This window comes from Rhincodon typus, chromosome 1 (genome assembly GCF_021869965.1).
Source record: "Rhincodon typus isolate 14 chromosome 1, sRhiTyp1.1, whole genome shotgun sequence".
NCBI classification, from domain to species: Eukaryota; Metazoa; Chordata; class Chondrichthyes; order Orectolobiformes; family Rhincodontidae; genus Rhincodon; species Rhincodon typus.
This window is the reverse complement of record NC_063332.1, coordinates 152,207,088-152,229,347: the sequence shown is the minus strand read 5'-3', so window position 1 is coordinate 152,229,347 and position 22,260 is coordinate 152,207,088. Positions and strand designations below refer to the sequence as shown.

The 22,260-nt window shown below is 40.1% G+C and overlaps 1 protein-coding gene across 5 annotated transcripts in view; it reads right to left on the bottom strand.

The window, feature by feature from the left end:
• The window catches only part of tbc1d9 (TBC1 domain family, member 9 (with GRAM domain)), a 72,531-nt gene extending 52,289 nt beyond the window's left edge, over nucleotides 1–20,242 (bottom strand). The window contains exons 1-2 of one of the 5 annotated variants that reach the window (XM_048603372.1): nucleotides 20,218–20,242; nucleotides 18,582–18,921 (exon numbers count right to left, since the gene is read on the bottom strand). In XM_048603372.1, the coding sequence (XP_048459329.1) occupies nucleotides 18,582–18,702 (121 nt within the window). In that variant the 5' untranslated portion in view covers nucleotides 18,703–18,921; nucleotides 20,218–20,242. Of the gene's footprint in view, nucleotides 1–18,581; nucleotides 18,922–19,341; nucleotides 19,524–19,841; nucleotides 19,919–20,099; nucleotides 20,189–20,217 lie in introns of those variants that run through there. The other 4 variants (XM_048603364.1, XM_048603351.1, XM_048603378.1 and 1 more) reach the window with 4 other exon arrangements.
• Nucleotides 20,243–22,260: the final 2,018 nt, after the last annotated feature.

Below are 22,260 nucleotides of genomic sequence, written 5' to 3'. Positions count from 1 at the left end.
AGAGTTTAAAAACCAGGCGGGAAAACACACCGACGCTTCATCAGAGGCTGCACTGAGGATGTTACCAAGCACGGTAACGAAACGTCTGCGGAACAACAAACCAGCTCGGCAATCCAACCAACCTCAGCACAGAGGTTATGTTGCAGCTGTATAGAGTGCTGGTGAGGCCACACTTGGAGTACTGCATGCAGGTTTGGTCTCCTTACTTGAGAAAGGATGTAATGGCACTGGAAGGGTGCAGAGGAGATTTAACTCTGGAATCAACCAAGTGAGAGGGTTGGCTTATGAGGAGAGGCTGAATAGACTGGGATTATATTCATTGGAATTTAGAAGAATGAAGTGGGGGATCTTGAAGAAACATATAAAATTATGAAGGGAATAGATAAGATAGAAGCAGGGAGGTTGTTTCCACTGGCGGGTGAAACTAGAACAAGAGGGCATAGCCTAAAAATTAGGGGGATTTAGACCTGAATTGGAGGAGGAACTTCTTTACTCAAAGGGTTGTGAATCTGTGGAATTCCCTGCCCTGTGAAGAAGTTGAGGCTTCCTCATTGAACGTTTTTAAAGCGAAGATAGATAATTTTTTGAATAGTAACGGCTATGGTGAGAGGGTGGATAAGTGGAGCGGAGGCCATGAAAAGATCAGCCATGATCTTATTGAATGGCTGAGCAGGCTCGAAGGGCCAGATGGCCTACTCCTGCTCCTGGTTCTTATGTTCTGATGTTATGTTCTTACAGTATGTTGCTGCAGACCTCTGAACCAGGTGTGACTTGAACCTGGTTCTCCTGGGCCAGAGGTAGGGTCATTATCACTGCACCAGAAGGGCCTTTTGTTTTCATGTTGTAGGTTCTTTTTAATTAAGATGTTCAGAGATGTTATGATATACCTCTGTAGTGGGTGGGATTTGAACTTGGGTCTCCTGGCTCAGCAGTAGGGACAGGACCACTGCACACCAGCCCCTTATTTTTAAAGTTTTTTTAAAATCCCGAAGTGCTTTCATGCACAACTGAACAGTTTTATCCCCAAACACACATGGTACTTTTCATCTATTATCCACCCATGTTTTCCAATTAATCAATTTATGTACAATGCACAACAAAGTCAACACATTACCATCAAAGCTTTTGAGGAAGGGATAGGGAGTAGAGGACAGAGCTGAATGGAGTTGGAGGTGGAAATAAGGCATTCTACTCACTGTGGTGCCCAGTGCTCTAATGGCATCAAGCATGTCAGTGGAGACTGCGTACTCCCTCTCCAAGAACAGTTGGGCACGAACATAGCCATGGAAGAAGGACAGACAGTTGGCAATTATGACCCCCTCCAAAGGCCACCTTGGACCTTGCACTAGATGTCTAAAGATCAGGACAGTGTGGCTGAACTACAACAAAAAGCAAAAAATCTTCAAGTAATTTGGAAAAAAGGGGAGGGGGTGCAACTAACAAGAACCAATATGTACATGGTCCATGGACTCCACAGCACCACAAAAGAAACAGCTGATATTTCATCCACCATATTCTTGCACACTGGCTTTAGCTGTCTATATCCCTTAATATCCTATGTGCATCCTCTTCATAACTTCATTTCCACCTGGCTTTGTATCATCAACAAACTTGGATAGATTATACTTATTCAATCTCATGTTTCTAATCAACCTATTCAGAGCTGTAATGACTCAGCTCTGGAGCAAGTGGGACTTGAACCCTGGCCTCCTGCACTACAAGCACCTCTTATTTTTAAACTCTCTACAACTATTTATTAAGACCACTTCAGAACCTTTATAAAGTTTGAATACTTTACTTTTTGGGGGGCAGCACGGTGCTCATAGGTACCCAGGTTCAATTCCAGCCTTGGGTGACTGTGTGCATGGAGTTTGCATGTTCTCCCTGTGTCTGTGTGGTTTTCCTCTGGATGCTCCAGTTTCATAGAATTCAGTTCATATTTACAGAATCCCTCCTGTGTGGAAGCAGGCCATTTGGCCCATCGAGTCCACACCAACCCTCCGAAGAGCATTCCAACCAGACCCACCCCTTACCCTATCTTTGCATTTCCCATCCTAGACACTATGGCTGGGCTAAATTGCCCAATCTACCTAACCTGCCCATCTTTAGATGTGGCAGGAAACCAGAGATCCTGGAGGAAGCCCACACAGACATGGGGAGAACACGCAAACTCTACACAGATAGTCGCCCGAGGCTGGAATCAAACCCGGGTTCCTGGCACTGTGAGGCAGCAGTGCTAACCACTGAGCCACCGTGCCACCTAGTCCAAAGATATGCAGTTTAGGTGGATTAGCCATCCTAAATTGCCCTGTAGTGTTGAAGGATGTGCAGGCTAGCTGAATTAGCCATGGTAAAATGCAGGGTTTTGGGGATAGGTTCGGAAGCTAGGTCTGGGTGGGATGCTGTTTGGAGGGTCAGTGAAAACACAATGGGCCAAATGCCTTCTTTCCCCACTGGAGGGATTCTATGATTCTATGTTGCACTCACCATAAACCAGGCTGAGAACGTCCCATTCAATAAAGTCTCCTCTCATTGTTCTAAATTCAGTAAGTACAAGCCAAATCAGCTCAATGTCTCCTCTTAAAAAAATCACTCCATTCCCAGGATGAACCTTAGTGAACCTTCTCTGGACTACATCCAATAAGTGGACCTAAACTGTTCACAATATTCCAGATGTGGTCTAACTCATATCTTGCATAGTTCTAACAAGATTTTCCTGTTTTTACACTCTAGTTCCTTTGAAATAAAGTCCAACATTTCATTTGTGTTCCCTATTTTGGATACTGGTTTTATAAATTTATGCACAAGGACTCTTAATCCCTTTTGGCTGAAGCTTTCTGCAATCCTTCTCCTTTTAAATAATATTCAATTCTTACATCTTCCCTGTCAAAGTGAATAACCTCACATCTTTCCACAATATGTTTCATTGGCCAAGTTTTTGCCCACTCATTTAACCAATGTCTCACACGACAGCTTCCACTATCCTCACTACTTGCCTTCCCACCTAAGTTTGAGTCATCCACAAACTTGGTGATAGTAAATTCACTTCCCTCATCCAAGATATTAGCATAAATTATAAATAATTGTGGCCCCAGCACGAATGCCTCTTGCATTCCTTAGCTATAGGTTGCCATCTTGAAAATACTCCTTTTCCCAACTCTGCCTCCTTAAGTTAACTAATTCTCTGTCCATGCTAATAGACTATCCTCAACACCATAGACTATTATAGGGTCATAGGGTCATAGGGTCACAGGGTCATGCAGCATGAAAACAGACCCTTCGGTCCAACCAGTCCATGCTGACCATAATCCCCCCTAACATGTGGTACCTAATCAAATACTTCCTGGAAATCCACAAGTATTACATCCATTGGTTCCCCTTCATCTATCCTACGTGCTACCTCAAAATGTTTTAATAAATTTGTCAGGTATGACTTTCCCTTCATAAAGCCACCCTAGTTCTGCTTGATCACATTACATATTCCTAAATGCTCTGCTATTCCATGCTTCATAATAGACAATAACTTTTTCTCCATAACAGACATAAAACTAACTGGCCTACACGTACCTTTACTTTGTCTTTTTCTCTTTGTAAATAAAAAGTGTTACATTGCCAGCTTACCAATTCTTTAGGACTTTTCCAGAATCTAAGGATTCTTCAACAATTACTACCAGTGCATTTACTATTTCCGTAGTTACTTCTTTTCATATCCTAGAATACATCCCATCAGGTTTCTTTACAAGGGACAACCGTTGGAGTTGACTGCAATGAATGCACTCATCACAAAATTGAATTTCACAACTGTCAACTTTTTGGTCCAAAACATGTCAAATATGATTTAAATATTTAGAAAATGTTTTAGGAACTTTAACAGCATTGTGGATAATGGGGAACATTTAATGGCAGACTGAACAGGTCATAAAAAAATTTATAGAAAGATTGCAGCACAGCAGGAGGATGTTCAGCTATCAGTTTTTGCCAGCCATTTCCCATCCTGCCCCCATAGCCCTGTTATTCTTTTCTCACACTGAATTCCGTTTCTAAAGCCACAACTGAATTCACTTCTAATACTCTTCCGGGTAACGCATTCCAGATCCTAACCACTTGCTGTATAAAAAAAAAGAAAAGAAGTTTTTCCCTCTGCACTGATAATTTGTTTACCAGTCAATTTTGGTCTGTTTCCTCTAGTTATTGACCATTCAAACAATAGAGACGGTTTATCTCTATCTACTCTGTCTAGAGTCTTCATGACTTTTTGAAGCTCTAATTAATGAGTCACCTTTTAACATTCTGTTCCCCAACGTTATCCCTAGCTTCTCCAATTTATCATAACTGAAGTTCCTCATTCCTGAAATTTTTTCTGCACCTTCTCAAGTATATATGAGAACAATCAAAATAACAGAAAGGGGACAAGAATTTCTGAACTATATTCAGAAGAGTTGTGGTTTATATGAAATTCCAACAAAAAAAATGTGAAGTCTATTGGCATGATGCATAATTGGAAGGTACCGTGTTGCAGCTTTATTGCTGATGTGGAGGGGAGGTGACAGCCTAGTGGTTTATTGCTAGGCTGTTAATCCAAAGACCCAAGTAATGTTCTGGGCACCCAGGTTCAAATCCCACGATGACAGATGTGGAATTTAAATTCAATAAAATAAAACAAAATCTGACATGGAGTCTAATGACGACCATGACACTATTCTCGATTGTTAAAAAAACCCACCTGATTCACTAATATCATTTAGGGAAGGAAAACGCCAGACTCACCCCAATATGGTTGACTTAGGGATGGGCAATAAATGCTCACCTATCCAGTGATGCCATGAATGAATTAAAAAAAAAACAGTTAATGGGATGTACTTTGCCAATAACAGAGCCTCAAAATAATATAGCATACAACAGTAAGTGATGCTAAACAATTAAACAATAAACTAAAGCAGATGGCTTTTAAATGTTACAGTACTTGCTGGTCTATTGTAGAAATGTGACTATATCTATCAAAAAAAATAGGTATTGCCTTTGCAAACTGAACATGAATAATACACTCTATGCTTCATCTAATTAATCAGCACTTTGATTATTCATGGTCATTTTTAGGCATTATACAACTGATCTCTCCCATCTTCAAGGGCAATTAGAGATGGCCAATAATTGTTGGCCTGGTCATCCATGTCCACATTCAATGAATGAACAAAAAGAAATTACACAGAAAAATCCATCGAAGAAATAGTGTCTTTGGTGAACTCAACTTTTCCAATTATCGTATTTAGTATTTCTTGCACTAATCGAATTCTTTCTTCATCCCAAAACAAAAGTGAATCAAGAAGTTAATTCTAACTTTAAATCTTTATCAATGACCCAAGTTAACTCAACTTAATTGGATGAAGTCCTGCTCCATTGTTAGTATGGTACAATGTTGTGCAACAACTCTGCATCATGCCAATAGCAAAGTGGAATCTTTCCATGCTGTTGCTGTAGCTCACTTTTCTTTCTACACCATGAATTCAGAACTAAAATTTGTATCATCTCACTCAATGGAAATTTAATGTCCACCAGAACTTGTACAAGACTGTTAATAATCAAGACACTCTACATGAACATTACCAAACAAAAATCAGATACAGAGTCACATATGGTAATATTAGCCAGGTAGTCAAAGAAGTAGGTTTTAAAGATAAATCTTTAAGATACGGTCAATTATAGATCAATGCAAGTTAGCTTGTTAATTGTTTCCCATTATTAACTGCCGAGTCTCAAAACTTAAGGGACTAATGCTCACTGTCGTTACTCTCGCTTTTTATTCTTTTCAGGGTGTAAATACTGGCCTAGTCTACAACAGCATAGCTGAATCCAGTTGTGATGTGAATTGTGGTTCATGTCTCATCTCCACTGCAGCACTGACTGATGCCATCTAACATTTCAGTACTGCAATAAACACCAAGCACAGGTCGTGAGATTTATGCCCTTTGCCACTGCAGGCTTAAACTATGGTCATCACAGTTTTGCATGCTGTTGCTCAAAGTTGCATATAGGATCTCAATCTCTGCTCCAGGAAATGAATAAAATTGCAGAGACATTGTCCTAATGGAATGACAGTTGCTCCATGGTACATAAAATTTCCATATCCTCTTACAATAGGACAGCATTAGTGCTTAGCAGGATAGCATTTGTGCTCCTACCAGTGAAATTCAGTATCTTTGGACCAGCCATGCTGCAGGTTCTAAAGAAGCACTGCCCAGGAACACCAGGCCAGTTAAGGGTACTTACAGATGTGAAGGGAATTCACAAGGGTGAATAAATAGTACAATTTATCAGGTATGAAATGCTGTTGGATGACTTTAGGTACAATTTCAAGAGTTTGGCCTAGAGAATGTTATGATGGCCATTTCAGAAGAAAAAAAGTTGAGAATTTTGTGAGCATCTACAACGTGAGAGTGACATTCTAGAGGGACTGAAGGCAGCTCGAAAACAGCTACTCTGACAAGCCAGAGCAAAGGAGTCTCAAGATGCCCGATTCCTGAAGGTGTTGCAATGGGTTGGAACATGGAACATGACAGAACACAGCAGGTCACTAATAATTTGGAGACATGCTCCAGCAAGTTCTAGTGGTCTCCCCCAGTGCAGTCCAGGCAGCAGGGTCATAATTTCAGAATGCCAGTGATTTGTTACAGAACATGTTGTCCATGTGCAGTTGGGTAATGGAGAGAAATTGTAAGCCAGTTATAGATTGGGTACAGTTGACTGTATTAGCAAAGCATTTAGAAAAGTACATTATGATCAAGTACAGTCAGCATGGTTTCATGAAGGGGAAATTATGCCTGACAATTTTATAATAATTCCTTCTTGAGGTAACAAGCAAAATAGGTAAAGAGGAATCAGTGGATATAATGCATTTGGATTTTCAGAAGGACTTTGATAAGGTATTACATGTTAGGCTACTTCATAAGACAAGAATTTATGCTGCTGCAGGTAGTATATTAGTATGAATAGAAGATTAGCTAACTAATAGAAGGCAGAGTTGGGATAAGGTGTGCATTTTCAGGATAGTAACCGGAAACCAATGGACTGGAAAATTTACATGAATGGCTTGGATGAGAAAAGTGAATGTACTACAGCCGGGGTTGCAATAACACAAAAATATGTGGGAAGACTAGTTAGGGTAACACAGAGTCTACAGAGGAATAGAGACAAGTTAAGTGAGTAGGCAAAACTCAACAGATGGAGTATAATGCTGGAATATGTCAGGTTACGCACTTTGACAGGAATAACCAGGAGTTGAATATTATTTAAATGGAGAAACACTACAGAAAGCTATAGAATAAACAGATTTGAGAGTTCTCATCCATGAATCAGAATAAGTTTCCATCCAAGTTCAGCAAGTAATTGGGAAGGCAAATGAAATTTTGGCCTTTATTTCAAAAGGGAATGGATTATAAAAGTTTTGCTAGAACTATACAAGGCACGAGTCAGACCACAACTAGAATACTGTGAACCGTTTTGGGTCACTTATCTATACTAGTATAGCAAACAATCTGGAGAAGGTTCACTAAGCTGATAACAGACATGGAGGGACAGTCTTATGAGGAGAGGTTGAATTGGTTGGGCCTGTACTCTTTAGAATTTAAAAGAATGAGAGGTGACCTTGTCAAAACATACAAGATCCTCAGAGGTAGCAGGAACTGCAGATGTTGGAGAATCTGAGATAACAAGGTGCAGAGCTGGATGAACACAGCAGGCCAAGCAGCATCAGAGGAGCAGGAAGAAGGGTCTAGGCCCAAAACGTCAGCCTTCCTGCTCCTTTGATGCTGCTTGGCCTGCTGTGTTCATCCAGCTCTACACCTTGTTATCTAAGATCTTCAGAGAACTTGACAGGTTAGATGCAGAAAGGTTGTTTCCCTTGAGAGAATTTAGGACCACAGTACCTAATCTCAGAATAAGTGGTAGCAAATTTAAGACAGATGAGGAGGAATTTCTTCTCCGAAGGTACTGAATCTGTGGAATTCTTTACCACATTGGGCTGTCAAGCTGGGTCATTAAATATACTCGGAACTGAGACAGATAGATTTTGAATCGGTAAGAGTATCAAGTGTTTTAGGGAAGAAAGCAGAGTTGAAGATGATCAGATAGGCATGATCTCACTGAATGATGGAACAGTGTCAATGGGCTGAATGGCCTACTTCTGCTCCAATATTTTATGGTGTTATCCACTCTCGAGGCACAGAGTTCCATATCTGAATCACCATTTTCCTAAAAGATAGTTCCAAACTTCTGTCTTGAATTGCCTGGCTCCAATTTTAATGATAGGTTGTTTTCACATTAAAGAGAACAAGTAGCTCTTTATCTACACGATCAATTCCATACAAAATTCCTGTGTCACAACTTTCTGCAGTCTTTCTCTAAACATTCTGCTTCTCTATACAGCATGCAGGCCAGTTTACACAATCTCTCTGCAAATTCCAAACTTTGAATCCCTGATAATTATTTCTAGTACCCCTGCATTATACTATTTCCTTCATAGAATCATCGGATGATGACTGCTATTAAAGTTATTAAATAACGCCATCTCCACTGCCTTGAGGCAGAGTTTCAAAGTGACACAATCACAAACAAAAAAATTCAATTTATCTCTGACCTGAAATGGTGACCCCTAATTTTAGGGGTGTTCACTAGTTCTGTACAGAATTAGAAAAAGAAACATCCTTTCCACATCCACCTGGTCAGGACCATTCAAAATCTTGAACACTTCATATCAAAATCACCCTCACATTTCTAAACGCTAGTGAAAACAAATCCAGCTGTACAACCTGTCCTCATAACACAACCCACTCATTCCGGGTATCAATCTTCTATGAAGTACATCCAACACTTTATTTAAAGAGGTAAAAACTACACACAATACTCAAGATGTGCTCTCATCAATACCCTATATAACTGAAGTGTGATATAATTACTTTGATGTTTGATTTCTCTCTATTAGCCTTGTTGATTATACACTGCACCTGTATACTAACATTTTGTCTCTCACTGGAACATAAATTCTCTGCATCACAGGATTCCGACGTCATTCTCCATTTAATCAAACTTCTGCTTTTTTATTCTTCATGCCTATTTTCTGACATTATACTTGATTCACCAGATAGTTGCCTGCCCATTCAACCATCTGCATTCTTCTTATGATTTCTTCATAGCATGCTTTCTACTTATCTTGGTGTAATTTAGCTACAATGTCTTCACTCCCCTCATCTAAGTCGTTGACATGAATTGTAAGTTTGGAATGGCCTATGCTTGGCCTCAAAACTTCACTCATTGCATCCAAAGATCCACTAATGCATTCTCTATTTTCTGCCAGCCAATCTTCTCAGCATATTAATTTTACCCTCTACATCTTGACCTTTTATTTGCCACAGTGACCTTTGATGTGGCACCTTATCAAATGCCTTTGGGAAATACAACTATGGTACGTCTCCTGACTTTTTTTTTAATCTTAAGTGTTATCCCAAAGAACTCTAAACAATTGGTTAAACATGATTTCTCCTTGACAAAACCATGTAATTGGGAACAATCAACATTTCTGTATTGGGCAGTTTAATTTCTTTGATGATTGATTCCTTGACAAACATCAAGCGAATTGGCCAAAGTTTCCTGTTTTCTGCATCTCTCCCTTCTTGGACAGGGGTTTTATATTTGCTACTTTCCAGCCTGATGAAACCTTACCCGAATCCAGCAAATTTTGGAAAATTAACACCAATATATCGGCTATCTCATTAGCAACCTCTTCTAGATCCGGAGACTTTGTAGGCTGCAGTTCCATCAGCTTGCTTTGTAGCACTTCCCTCATAACTGTAATTTCACCATGTTCCTCTCTCCTTGCCACCTCCCAATTTACATCTATCGATGTAATTTTTTTAACCTCTATAGTGAAGGTAGAAGCAAAATATTTGTTAATTTCATCTACTGCAACTTCCTTATTATCTACCATTAACTCCCCATTATCAATCTAGAGTGTCAACATTCCCTTTACTTACTCTTTTCCTTTTGAGATACCAATAGAAACTCTTGCTACCATTTTTACATTTCTAGCAAGCTTCCTCTCATTCTCTAATCTCTTAGTCACTTCCTACAATTCTTTATATTCTGACTAATCTGATATGCCAAACCCTTTGCACAATTATCCACTTTATTCTTTCGTTTGAAACTTTTCCAAACTTCTTCAATTGACAGATAACAGTGCTCCCTTTAGAAATTTTCTTTAGACTAAATTATAATTCAATAATCAGTATTCTGAAATATCCCCTTAAATATCTGCAACTGCATCTCTATTGATCTACCTGCCAACCTAGCACATCAGTTCACTTGAGCAAGATCAGCTTTCATACCCATATAGCCTTCCTTATTTAGGTTTAAAATACTAGTCTTAAAATGCAAACTTCTCCCTTTCAAACTAAATGTAAAATTCAATCATATTGTGGTTGCTGCTTTCAAGGGATGCCTTTTCTGAGGTCATTAAGTAATCCTGTTACATTATATTAGAGATATAGGAACTGCAGATGCTGGAGAATCTGAGGTGTAGAACTGGATGAACACAGCAGGCCAAGCAGCATCAGAGGAGCAGGAAAGCTGACGTTTCAGGCCTAGACCCTTCTTCAGAAATGGGGGAGGGGAAGGGGGTTCTGAAATAAATAGGGAGAGAGGGGGAGGCGGATAGAAGATGAATAGAGGAAAAGATAGGTGGAGAGGAGACAGACAGGTCAAAATGGTGGGGGTGGAGCCAGTAAAGGGTGAGTGTAGGTGGGAAGTTAGGGAGGGGATAGGTCAGTCCAGGGAGGACAGACAGTTCAAGGGGGCGGGATGAGGCAAGTAGGTAGGAGATGGGGGTGGGGCTTGAGGTGGGAGGAGGGGATAGGTGGGAGGAAGGACAGGTTAGGGAGGCGGGGACAAGCTGGGCTGGTTTTGGGATGTGGTAGGGGAAGGGGAGATTTTGAAGCTTGTGAAGTCCACATTGATATCATTGGGCTGCAGGGTTCCCAAGCGAAATATGAGCTGCTGTTCCTGCGGGTGGTATTGTTGTGGCACTGCAGGAGGCCCAGGATGGACACATCGTCTGAGGAATGGGAGGGGGAGTTGAAATGGTTCGCGACTGGGAGATGCAGTTGTTTAGTGCAAACCGAGCGTAGGTGTTCCGCAAAGCAGTCCCCAAGCCTCCGCTTGGTTTCCCTGATGTAGAGGAAGCCACAACGGGAACAGCGGATACTGTATACCACATTAGCAGATGTGCAGGTGAACATCTGCTTGATGTGGAAAGTCTTCTTGGAGCCTGGGATGGGAGTGAGGGAGGTGGTGTAGGAGCAGGTGTAGCAATTCCTGCTGTTACAGGGAAAAGTGCTGGGTGTGGTGGGGCTGGAGGGGAGTGTGGAGTGGACAAGGAAGTCACAGAGAGAGTGGTCCCTCAGGAAAGCAGATAAGGGTGGGGGAGGGAAAAATGTCTTTGGTGGTGGGGTCGGATTGCAGATGCATTGGATCTGGAGGTTGGTGGGGTGGTACATGAGGATGAGGGGGATTCTGTTTTGGTTGTTATTGCGGGGAGGGGGTGTGAGAGATGAATTGCGGGAAATGCGGGAGACACGGTCGAGGGCATTCTCGACCCCTTGTGGTGGTGGGGGGGAGCGGCGGAGTTGCGGTCCTTAAAAAATGAGGACATCTGAGACGTTCGGGAGTGGAATGCCTAATCCTGGGAGCAGATGCGGAGGAGGCAAAGGAATTGGGAATAGCGGATGGCATTTTTGCAGGAAGATGGGTGGCAGGAGGTGTATTCTAGGTAGCTGTGGGAGTCGGTGGGCTTGAAATGGATATCGGTTTCCAGGTGGTTGCCAGAGATGGAAACAGAGGAGGGAGAGGTATCACAGATGGTCATATTATATTAGACTTGGTATTAAGTAATCTGCTGTCTGGTTGCTTCCAAAATATGCTCTTCAAAGAAACTCTGTTAAAAATATTCTACAAACTTCACATCCAGGCTACTATCGCCAATCTGACTTTTCCAGTTTACATACAAGTTAAAGCCACCTATGATTATTACCATCCATTATGACAAAGTACCCAATATAATTCTAGTATACTTTGTCTCATATAGATTTTTCTGGTAGGGGACTAATAAACTACTCCCACAAGTAACTTACTTCCCTTACTATTCCTCATCTCCAACCAAACCAATTCTACACCCGGATCTCTTAAACCAAGGTGATCCCTAACTACTGCACAATTGTCATCCTTTATTAACAAAGCTACTCCTTCACATTGCTTCCTATTCTTCTTGAATGCTGGATACCCTCAATATTCAGGACCCAATCTTGGTCATTTTGAAGCCATGTCTTCACAATAGTTATCAGATCATATTTATAGTGTACTGCTAGTTCTTTTATTCCGCTGTGTCCCTTTCTGCCATTCTTTGACCGTCATTTTCCATTCTATTATTTCCCTCTTTAACCTCGTCTCTACTCTTTGATCCCCTGTCCCATTACTGAGTTTGTAACCCTCCATACTTTCCTTGTTACGTGGTTCACAAGAACACTGGCACCAAAGTTCAGGCATAGACTAACCCAACAGTACAGTGCCCATTTTCCCCCAGTACTGATGCCAATAGCCATCAAAAGCAGATCTCACTTCTCCCACATCAGTTCAGCCATATATTCATCTCTCTAATTTTATGTACCTCATGACAATTTGTGACCACTTCAGGTAATAATAGAGGTTATAGCCTTTGAGGTTCTGATTTTTTACTTATTGCCTAGCTCACATTGTCAACGTAGATCCTCCATCCTAAATCTTCATTCCAAATGAACTAAAATAAAAAAAAAATCAAAAATTTCCACATTGTAAAGTTTTCAAGAGATCGTAGATTCCGCGTCTTTGTGTCACAACAGAATATTGATCCTGTCAAATAGATGATTGGCCTTGCCATCAAGAGCTATCGTAAATAGAAGTGCCTTAGAAATAGACCAGAGACAACCTTAGTGCACAGCCCTTGGTTTTACATGGCTTTGTATCATTTCTTTTCAATCTGATCAAGGATATGTTAAACCACAGTGTATGGTTGTAGTGGTCTTCAATCTCTGCAGCAACTGTAGGTACAACCTCAAACAATCTAGAACAAAATAACAAGAGTTTTATTTTAGGGTAAATGAAGTCTTGCGATATTAACAGTGAAACCTAGCATAACAATGGGCCTCAAAGCTAAAGGTACAGCAGACTGCAGGATGATGTTTCTGGGAAAAATTTGAAGATGAAGAATACAATAGAGGTATGCACTATTAAACATTCTGAAGGCAAGATCTGTTCTCAACTGAAGCAATACAATTCCTATCTGGAGAAAAGCATTTAGATAAGCTATCCAGTTCCATTGTCAATATTATAAAAAGGTTCAACTCTGTACACCTGCATAATTTGGGCCCAAGCATATATCTAAACAAGTGATTCAAAAGAAAGAAGTATAATCTACATGCTCAACATTACTGTCTGTTTGACTAGAGATGAGTGCCATTGGTAAAAGGTAGGTTTAACAAGTCACCGGGTGATTCCACTTACACTTTGTGACTGCTGGATCATAACAATCGGAATGCAACGTATTGTACATCCACTAAAGCTCAAAATGTGAAAAAAAAACTTAGAATTACAGAAATCATTTGAGATTTTAAAAAAAGAAAAGAAAATCCTAGAAATACTCAGGAGGTCTGCCAGCATTATGGGGAAGGAAACAATTAGTGTTTCAAGTTGACAATCATTCAGACCTATGACCTAACACATTTTCTTTCTACAGATACTTCAAAACCTGCTATAAATACTCAGCAGGCCTTGTCTTTATTTTTCATTTCCATCATCTTCAGTACTTTGCATCGATAAGAATAGAGACAGAGTTTGTTTAGTTCAAGCAGGTAGGACAGTAAATCAGTAACAAGTTAGGAAAGAAGGATAAATTCTCATGTCCATCACAGTGGTATAAATGTTGCAAAGTGAATCATCTATTTGCATTAAAATAACAATTTTAATTCAACTAATCTCAAAAGAATAAAAATTGATCAAGTTCCAAAACATTTGGATGTTCCACTCCATTACATTACTACTCACAAGTGATGATGAAAATTTACCAAAATTATTTAAAATTCAGTCAAAAGAAATGTTACCAAGACAATGGAAACAAAACACCTTGCCGTCAACGACAATGAAGAAACTGTCTGTTTTACTTTTGGGCCAATTTTACAACCACTTCAAAGATAGAGCTTAGCTTTTGCATGGATTGGGTAGAATTCATGATGTTGACTTATGTCAAATTGAACATGAAATTCTACATTAACTTCCAGATTTAGTTAAAAGATGTTCAAAGCCAGGCTGCACTCCAAGATAGATGTACATCTCTTCTCAGGAGACTTTTAAATATTACCTCAATGCTATAGTCAGTACATGAATGCAAGGCAAAGTTAACATCCCAACTTGGGAAATCCTCTCATAAAAATACAATTTATGAACATTTTACATGTTCATATTTCCTTCACATGAAAATAATCCTGAAGAGATAGACAAACAGGAGGTTGGAAGAACACAGCAAGCCTGGCAGCATCTGGAGAAAGGGAGAAGTCAATGGATGCCCTGAGGAAGGGTAATCCTTAAAATGTTGCCAAACATTGACACGCGTGGGAATTCCTAGAGGCATGCGTTTCAACCCGCAATGCAATCAACAAACTTATAGAATTGGACCTCCTTATACAATTCCATACAAAACAGAACCGGAAATGACACAACTCACCACAACAGACCAGACAGTATAAGTTCCAAGCAGAGTAGAACAACATCACTTCATTAGAGAACTCACTGATGTTACCTAGCATGGCGACGAAACATCTGAAAGAAAACAAGCCAGCTCGGCAAGCAAGTCAACTACCTCACCCACAACCCGAGCTACAAATCTTTGCAAAAGCCTTAAAATTACTTTTAATGTTACAGACCTGCAAGGTAAACTGCATTTTAAAAACATACATGGATGTTTTTTGTCAACTACTTCATTATGAATTTATATTTTTGCATTTGTAACCATTATAATTACCACTACATCACCTCAGTTTTGCTATTTGACTACAACAAGCACCAAATCAAATTATTATATAAAAATATAAAAACAAATAGCATGACTTTAAATAAAGAGAGCAGATACTGGAAATCCAAAATAAAACTAAAGGCCAGAAATACTGAGCAAATTAGGCAGTACTTTGGAGAAAAGCAGAGTTAACCCTTCATAACAACCAGGAAGTTCGACTGTTTCTCTCCACAGAGATATCTGACCTGTTGAGAATTTCAGCATTTTCTCTTTTTATCACAGGAAGACTACATTTGTCTGGACTCCATGTGTAGCACCAAAGACTGACTATTTAACTCAAATTGTTATATTAAAAGAAAATTTAAAAATGCATCCTCTGTCTTTGGCAGTCTTTGAAGACTAACAATACAATTTTATTTGGAAACTTCAAAAATATCCTCTGCAAGTGCTCAGCTCGGCACAGCTACATCAGTTACTGGATAAACTGTCAGCTTCCTATCTCAATAAAGTGCAAGAATCAGAAGCTACAATGGCAGCACAACCAATGTGAAGTATTATAAACCAAATGGTCCAGTTTGTTGTGTGTTCCAGACATTGTGCTTCAGTTCATTTGTTGCTGTTACTCCACTATTGTTGTTACTCCACTAATTTACATTGGTCACAAAATGCTGTCAAATAAAACAAAAACAAAAAAGGTGCATACCATAATTGTTCTAAACGTCACAATTCTCAAATCCATGCTTGACTCCTTCATACATGTATCTAACAACAAGAATAACTAATTCACTAAACCCTAAGAGGAGAATGAACAAGAAATGCAAGTATATATACCACATTGCCTGGGCATATAAATTGTCAAATGTTTGGAGGTACAAAGAGCCTACAGTTTTTAATAGAGTACAGTTTTTATACTCAGCTACGATTATCCTCTAACAGTATGCATTGAATCCAGACATTAAGGGTTCCCTTGGATTGAACAGCATTGGATTGGGAAAGTAAATAAAAAGCATTCTAAATTAATTGAGAAAATAAATAAGAAGCATTCATCTGGTCCTGGGCTTCAAATCAGTGATGTCACGAATAGCCTAGAGGGTGAACTAAGCCAGTAAATTTATGCTTGAGTGAGAAATTTATATTTATTTTAGAAACAGAAAGGAAACTATTACAGACTGTATAAATTTTACATACATTGTAATTCCTGCATAATGTCTAAGAACTCAAAATTGTGTAGTGCCTCTATAAAATAAAACTATTTATTATCTTCCAGAAAATATTCAATTTGCAGTTTTATGGAAACTGACTTCAGAGATGTGTGTGGCCTGGAGCAACTCAACAGATTTTCATTAGGAGTTGATATTTTGACTGTCCAAAGCTGGCTGACCTCAGAAAAACAGTATCCACCTCCATGAGATTAATTTAAAAACTATCAACATAGTTGATATTATTTTCTAGTAGAAAATAATATTTTCATCAAAAATGTGCATTTTAAACATAAAAATTACAGTAACCTTTTTCATTTTGATGTGCTTAATGGGGAAACAACAGAAAGTTTTACTCATCATATGGACATAGTATGACTTGAACTGGTGTTCATATAGGATACCAGAAGAAAAAGGATCATTAGCATCACCTTCAAGTAACTCCAAAATATTATTGTTTACATTAATTAAAATCAGTAGATACCAACTGCTATTCAGGATTTGTTTCCTCATTTCATTAAAGATTGTTTCAATATTAAAATGTAGGATAATTGCTTTATAACAATATGATTTTCCAGGATTAGAAATAATCATTAAACAGGGAAGTAATGTAGCTCTGTGTTCATCTTCAATGATTTCTAGTCTGAGAAACAGCTTTGGTCACAAGACAAGGTTAGTCTGAAACACAGGAAGTAAAGCTTTTGCCTGGAAGCCCTTGGGAATGATAACCTACAATATTAAGAGCCTTACAATCTACAGCAAAGCTGTGTAAAGCCATACTTAAAGATACTTCCAGCATTTACCAACGAAAATCAGAGTACTATAAATAGCCTGCACCAGGCTTAGTTATAGATAGCACTGAACAATCTTGTTTAGAATTCTTTTGTTAAAACAGAACAAAGGGACCTAGGGGTGCAGGTAATTAGTTCTGTGAAAGTGGAGTCGCAGGTAGACAGAGTGGTGAAGGCAGTGCTTGGCACGTTTGCCTTCATTGGTCAGTGCATTGAGTATAGGAGTAGGGATGTCATGTTGCGGTGGTACAGGACATTGGTTAGGCCACTTTTGGGATACTGCATTCAATTCTGGTCTCCCTGCTATAGGAAGGATGTTGTGAAACTTGTCAGGGTTCAGAAAAGATTTTCAAGGATGTTGCCAGGTTTGAGAGTTTGAGTTATAGAGAAAGACTGAATAGGTTGGGGCGATTTTCCCCTGGAGCATCAGAGGCTGAGGAGTGACCTTACAGAGGTTTATAAAATCATGAGGGGCACAGATTGGGTGAACAATCAAGGTCTTTTTCCCAGGCTGGGGAGTCCACAACTAGAGGGCATAGGTTTAAGGTGAGATGGGAAAGATTTGAAAGGGACCTGTGGGGCAACTATTTCAAGCAGAGGATGGTGCATGTTTAGAATGAGCTGCCACAGGAACTGGTGGAGGTGGGTATAAGTACATTTAAAAGGCATCTAAATGGGCACATGAATAGAAATGGTTTAGACAGAAATGGGCAAAATGCTGGCAAATGGGACTAGATAAATCCAGGATATCTGGTCAGCATGGATGAGTTGGACTGAAAGGTTTGTTTCTATGCTGTATAACTCTACGATTCTATATCAAAAACAAAAAAGCTAAAAAGAGATAAACGAGAGACAGTAAGTTAAAAGCTGGCTCCAATATCTCATAAAGGGAACAAGGGGAATTTTAACTAACAATTGTCTACACCACTAAACTAACTTTGTTTCCAATAGATTGAACTGTAGTCCTGTAAAAAAAAACAGACGAAAGTATTTTTTGAAAGATAAAACTATCAAAGGAGAAAAATCTTGGGCAATCATTCACAGTTTTCAATAATTACCCGCACTTAAACGTCACTAAATAAATGCAAAATAAAGATATTTTCCAATTATAGGGTACTCAAAGCTGTTAGGTAATCACAGCAGCCAAACAGACAATGGCATTAATATTTTAATCTCACAAATTTAGCGTGTCGTAAGTGGTTTATGATAAACATGTCTCAACCAGTGCTGAGCTGAGAGATTGTGGATGAAAATGCTGAACAAAAAAAAAACTTTACGTTCCGCTAAACGGTAAGACAGTAATGCAGAATTTGCATTTAGTCCTGTACATCCAACAGCAAAACCATGTCTCCTAGGTAAGACAGGGCGAGAAAGGAGCATATAAAACCGTGTTATGTTTACACAAACACTAAATCACAGCAATTCGTAACCACTCAACTAGCGCACGTTTGCACTCTCAGTTGAGCATCAATTAAACAACACACGTAGGTAGATATTGACACTTACCAGCCAGCCCTCCGCCCCCTTCTCCATGTCCCTTTCTCCTCTGCAGCACAAAGTATGGGTTGGCTCTCTCGGTCACCCACAACGCGTTGGCGAGCACCACTTCCTCCGGGTTGACCCACATCGCCGGTGGCAACGGCTGCTGGAGAGAGGGAAAGAGCGCGAGCCGGACAAATCTCAGCGGCGCGAACGAGCTCGAGTGGGCTGGCGGGCGGGCCGACCAGCGCCGCGTGAGGGTACTAACTATGGGAACAGCAAGGACCGCAGCATCACCGACAAGAGAGCGGCGCACAGCGGACTTTACACCACAGAGGGGCGGGAGGAAGGAGGAGCTGTCCCTTGCCTACAATAAATGGAACCACCCGATTAAATCGTTTACATCGCCTTCGCTATTTCTTCAAAAAAAAAGGCATTTAATGACAACCGACGTTGTCGACAGCCGATCAAAACTATAAACAAACGGACGGTCGATTCAAAACATACGGAGGGCAGCAGCATGCAAGAATCCCCCGGCACAGTGTTATTGTCGCGTCATAACGTCAACGTTAAACGCCTCAATGAAAAAAAAAACAATTCAAAAAGGGAGGGAGGCTGTGGCGTGAGACGGCCTCGCGCAGCGTCCGTTACTGCTGCTGTGTAGTAGTAGACCGAAGTGCCGACCGTTGGCTTTACCCTTTCACCCAGCCGGAATGTCAACATGTAGTAACGGCTCCCGGCACCGTCACATTGCGTTATCAGTGAGCACCACCCTATTGAGTCTCACCATTACGTCTCACGACAGCCAATCTCCTCCCCGCTCACCCGTGTTGCTATTGTTCAACCCCCGTTTCCGAATTGACCCAGTTCCACAAAACAAATAAAAACTGCGAATGGGCAAGAACCTAAAATAGACTACAGTCCCATCAGTATCTAAAGACATTGCCGTTTTAACCTTGTGGGTGGGACCCTTTTTTTAAATAGCACCTCGGACAACGTGTCTCAATATTTAAAGGTCGAGTCATCTTTTTTGAGGGAGGGGTTTACAAAACTAGTTAGCAGAATTTACCTTCGAGAGTCCATAGTTGCATAGGTAGGCCTCTTGTACTGCATTGGTAGTGCCCTAACTCTGGGCTGGAAGACCTGGATTCAAGTCCCACCTGCCCCAAAGGTGTACCGTAATACATACAGGTTGATTAAAATACGTACAATTGTATTGGTACACCTGGTAAAACTGATCATGCATTGGTTTTACATAGGAACAAGTGGTCCTTCTACATGTCTTACCTGCCAATCTTGAGTCATTTTGAGTTACTCAATGTGTTCAAGAGACTGGCTGATTGCAGTTAACCTAAGAATACCTGCTGTTAAATCACAGTTTAATATCAACTATTAAGTTCCTTTGTATGGTTAAAAATGACTACAAAATACTGGTCCTTGGCTTTTAATTAATAAGGTACATCTTTACATCCCAGGGTGCATAACTGCCTAATTTTTAAAAATCCTCATCAGGAAGTTACTTAGCTAGGCATCAGTGTACAGTACCTGTCACATTGTATATCTAATTTCACTATTCACCCTTCTCAAATTAAAGCAGAACAGTACAAATGTAAGTTTAAAAAAGTCCTGATTGTGGCCTCTTTACAATACTATAATATCATACCAGCTTTCTTAGTCTGTTCGACTTCAGAAAAGCCTGTGACAAGGTTCTACATGGTAGACTAATTAGTAAAGTTAGGTCACATGGAATTCAGGATGAGCTTGCCAATTGGATACAAAATTGGCTTAACAGCAGGAGACAGAGAATGATGGTGGAGGATTGTTTTATGGACTGGGTTCTTGTGACCAGCAGTGTTCCACAGAGATCGGTGCTGGGTCCACTTTTGTTTGTCATTTATATAAATGATTTAGATGAGAATATAGGAAGCATGGTTAGTAAGTTTGCAGATGACACCAAGATTGGTGGTATAGTAGACAGTGAAGAAGGTTATCTAAGTTACAAAGAGATCTTGGTCAATTGGGCTAATGGGCTGAAGAGTCACAAATGGAGTTTAATTTGGATCAATGCAATGTGTTGCATTTTGGTAAAACAAACAAAGTCAAGACTTATACTGTTAAAAGTAGGGCCTTGGGCAGTGTTATACAACAGAGACATAGGGATTCAAGTACATAATTCTTTGAAGTTTGCATCACATATACATGGGTGGTTAAGAAGGTGTTTAGCGTTGCTCAGACCTTTTGAGTATAGGAGTTAGGATGTTATGTTGAGGTTATAAAGGGCATTGATGAGGCTTCTTCTGGAGACTAATTCCAGTTCTGGTCTCCCTATTATAGGAAACATATTATTAAGATGGAGAGGGTTCAGAAGAGATTTACCAGGATGTTGCCAGGAATGGAGGGCTTGAGTTAAAAGGAGAGGCTGGATAGGCTAGGACTTTTTTCACTGGAGTGTAGGAGGTTGAGGGGTGACCTTAGAGGTTTATAAAATAATGAGGGTTGTAGATAAGGTGAATGGCAGGTCACTTTTCCTGGGGAGGGGGATGTTCAAGATTAAGAGACATATTTTTAAGGTGAGAGGAGAAATATTTAAAAAATATGTGAGGGGCAATTTTTTTTACACAAAGTGGTTTGTGTGTGGAATGAACCTCCAGAGGAAGTGGTGGATGCAGGTGTGGTTACAATGTTTAAAAGACATTAGATAAGTACATGAATAAGAAATGTTTGGGGGGATATGGGCCAATCGTAGGCAGGTGGGACTAGTTTAGTTTGGGATTATGGCCAGCATGGACTGGTTGGTCCCAAGGGTCTGTTTCCTTGCTCTATGATTCTGTGAGTCCTTTGTGTATGCTGCATCCTCACTGATGTTTAAACAAATGATGTACACATTTACATGATCACAGATAGTTGACAGCCAACATTCCCAATTGCCTGGGATCTGCTTTCACAAATGCAGACAAAGTTAATTCTGATAATTAAATGCTCTTGGAGCTGTCCTGTCCTGAATTCAGTGTCTCAAAATAGAAGTTTTGGCCTAGGTTTACCTTAGTAAAATCAGCATTCTTCTGGTTGCATGGTGACTGAACAAAGGATAGAGGTCAGAAACAATTCCCTAAAACGAGCCTGTCAAAACTACCTTCTGAAGAACCCAACGATCAGTGAGATTACCAGCTGCATATCAAAGGTAACGGAAGGCCTAGTTTCCTTAACCTGAGCTATTTGCCTTGATTTCCACTCCAAACAAGTATCAACACCACATAAAAGTGTATCCCAGATTTGAAAATTCTGCAGCTAATTTTCCACAAAAGATTTACACATAAACAAATATGACTGAAAAGAAATAGCTTCACCTGACCGTTGGAGGTCGAGGTGCTTGAACTGTGGGGTGACAAATTGGTTTCACACAGATTCCAAAGAATGGCCTATTTAGAGGAAGCGAGAACTGTAGATGCTGCAGTGAGAATCAATACAGTGTGGAGCTGAAGGAACACAGCGGGTTAGGCAGCATCAGAGGAACAGGAGAGTCGACATTTCAGGTCCAGACCCTTCATCAGGACTCCTAATGGCTTAATTAGTATTTTTTAGTAATGGAACACCTTCCATTTCAGGTATTTCACGTCAGCACCAAACACTTCTGATGGAGAATCAAGCTCCTGTGCTCTGCACCAGTAAAGTGCCTCAATCTCAATTTAAGAGGACACCTCCTAAT